Source organism: Sinocyclocheilus anshuiensis, unplaced genomic scaffold (assembly GCF_001515605.1).
Source record: "Sinocyclocheilus anshuiensis isolate Anshui unplaced genomic scaffold, SAMN03320099.WGS_v1.1 scaffold1303, whole genome shotgun sequence".
Classification (NCBI taxonomy): Eukaryota; Metazoa; Chordata; class Actinopteri; order Cypriniformes; family Cyprinidae; genus Sinocyclocheilus; species Sinocyclocheilus anshuiensis.
The window spans coordinates 977,580-979,904 of NW_015537954.1; the positions used below are offsets into that span (position 1 = coordinate 977,580).

Below are 2,325 nucleotides of genomic sequence, written 5' to 3' on the forward strand. Positions count from 1 at the left end.
TGTGTGTGTATGTGTGTGTACCGATCTGCTGTAGGCAGCGACGGGCTACTCTCTCTGGAAGTATCCGGCGACTGCGGATAAATCGGGACAAATCTCCTCCTGAACACCACTCCAGAATCAGGTAGATGTTCTCGCTGTCCCACTGACAGACAGACAGAGAGATCAGGATTTGGCATTAAGATGTAATAGGGTAAGATGGGGTAAGATGAGCCACCCTCCTTCATTTTTCTCTTGATGGCACAAAAGCTCATCTCAGCAGTTTTGGTGAACGGCTTCACTGTTTCCATTTTTGTCATTCATCTGAATATCGTTTGAAATATTTATTCAGTCAAAACAGTTTTGAGGTTAACTGATCTAATTGTGTGTCTCTGGAAAGTACTGACCTATGACATGATGTATTATGTTGATTAAGTTTTGTGTCTATTTGGATCCTTGGAAACATCAGTGCTTTTGGATTTGTGGAGTAAACGTTTTTTTCTGCTTTGTCCGTCATTGGTTATTCAATTATTCAGCTAAATTGTCAAAATACAATTTTAAATAAAAAAGTTAATCTAGTATTTTACATTAATGTAATTACATTAATGTTACAATTAATAAATTACATTTACAACAGCATGTTACATTAATTACACTATGTAAATGTTACAATTAATGTGTAACATTAACATGTTACATTTATGACGTTACGTTAGTGACACTGTGTAAATATGTTACAATTAATGTGTTACAACAATGTTATATTTATGACATGTTTCATTAGTTACACTGTAAATATGTTACAATTAATGTGTTACATTTTTGACATCGTTACGTTAGTGACATTGTGTAAATATGTTACAACTAATGTGTAACAACAATGTTACATTTGACAACGTTACGTTAGTGACACTGTAAATATGTTACAATTAATGTGTTACAAAAAATGTTACATTTATGACAACATGTAACATTAGTGACACTGTAAATATGTTACAATTAATGTGTTACATTTATGACAACATGCTACATTACTGACACTGTGTAAATATGTTACAGTTTAAAAGTAAATCCACATTGTTCTTAAGGAAGGCATGCAGCGTAAGACTAAATGCTGGGAATCTTGTACCTGGAAGTCTTTGAGCTGCACTATGTGAGGATGCCGGACTGTTTTGAGGATCTCAATCTCTGTCAGCAGGTTCTCCATTGAGCTTTTATTCAGACTCTTCTTACTGACCACCTTCACAGCCACCGCCTCCCTGCTGTCAGTCTGAAACCAACCAAAACATGCAAATGATCAATAAAACAAACAATCACTCAAATAACTCATAACCATTCAAGTAAAACAATAAAGTATCACACTAACAAGAAAGTGATTGATCAACAGTCTCACTGAAGCATGTCAGATATGCTTCTGCTAACGAATAATCAGAGATCAATAATCACTCGCCTTTCTGAAAGCTTTATAAACGGTCGCATATGTGCCGCTTCCCAGTTTCTCTGTCAGAATAAAGTCTTTGAGCTTCGGAGGAGCGAAACCCGCAGCCATCCTGAACTCATCAATCAATAACCAATCAATAATCAATTACATTTTCAGCATAACCGCTGTCCTTCTGCCCCAATCACAGTCATTCAACCGCGGGCTGCTGCCTTTATGAATGATAACCATATATTATTTAATACATGGTCAGATGATCGTAAACATTTCATAAACGTGTTTACATATGTTTACTTCCGCGCAGTGACGTCATCGCCGCTGTCACGCACGTCACTGACACCTGCCGGCCAGATCGAGTACTGCATGATGTCGTTTAATCCATACACATACACGCAAAATCAAATTAATTACTGCAGTTTATGAACTGTAAACGAATATTTGTAAACATTTCGCTTTTGCTGAGTGTGACGGTCATTATTGTCACTGTTGACAAGAGTCTGTTACATGCATTATTTTGTTTGCAAGAGAGAAATGACTATAAATGACTCAGAAGTGTATTTGTGTTCTCGTGTCACGCTGTTGTTGTTGTTATAGAACAGAACGCGCAGAACGGCACGCAGCTTTGACGCTAGTGTATACAGTGGGCGGGGCGTTGCCTCTGATTGGTCGGATACATAATAATTATTTGATTTGGACTCTTCACAGCGTGCTTTACATTCAATGATTATTCAAGTCATTATTTATGTGCAAATTATTGACCTGTAGTTATAGTTTTTATATTAAATATAAACAAAGAAATAAACAAGAAAACAACCTGATTAATGACAGAAAAGTTCAACTTTTTTCTTTTTTTTCTTTATATATATATATATATATATATATATATATCTATTTTTATTTTTTTTTACAAA

At 35.4% G+C, this 2,325-nt stretch overlaps 1 protein-coding gene across 1 annotated transcript in view; it reads right to left on the reverse strand.

Annotated features, from left to right (window-relative positions):
• LOC107665498 (serine/threonine-protein kinase ULK3-like) overlaps window positions 1–1,712 on the reverse strand; it is a 15,958-nt gene extending 14,246 nt beyond the window's left edge. The window contains exons 1-3 of the mRNA XM_016456412.1: window positions 1,427–1,712; window positions 1,106–1,246; window positions 22–142 (exon numbers count right to left, since the gene is read on the reverse strand). Coding sequence (XP_016311898.1) covers window positions 22–142; window positions 1,106–1,246; window positions 1,427–1,525 — 361 coding nt within the window. The 5' untranslated portion in view covers window positions 1,526–1,712. The remainder of the gene's footprint in view (window positions 1–21; window positions 143–1,105; window positions 1,247–1,426) is intronic.
• Window positions 1,713–2,325: the final 613 nt, after the last annotated feature.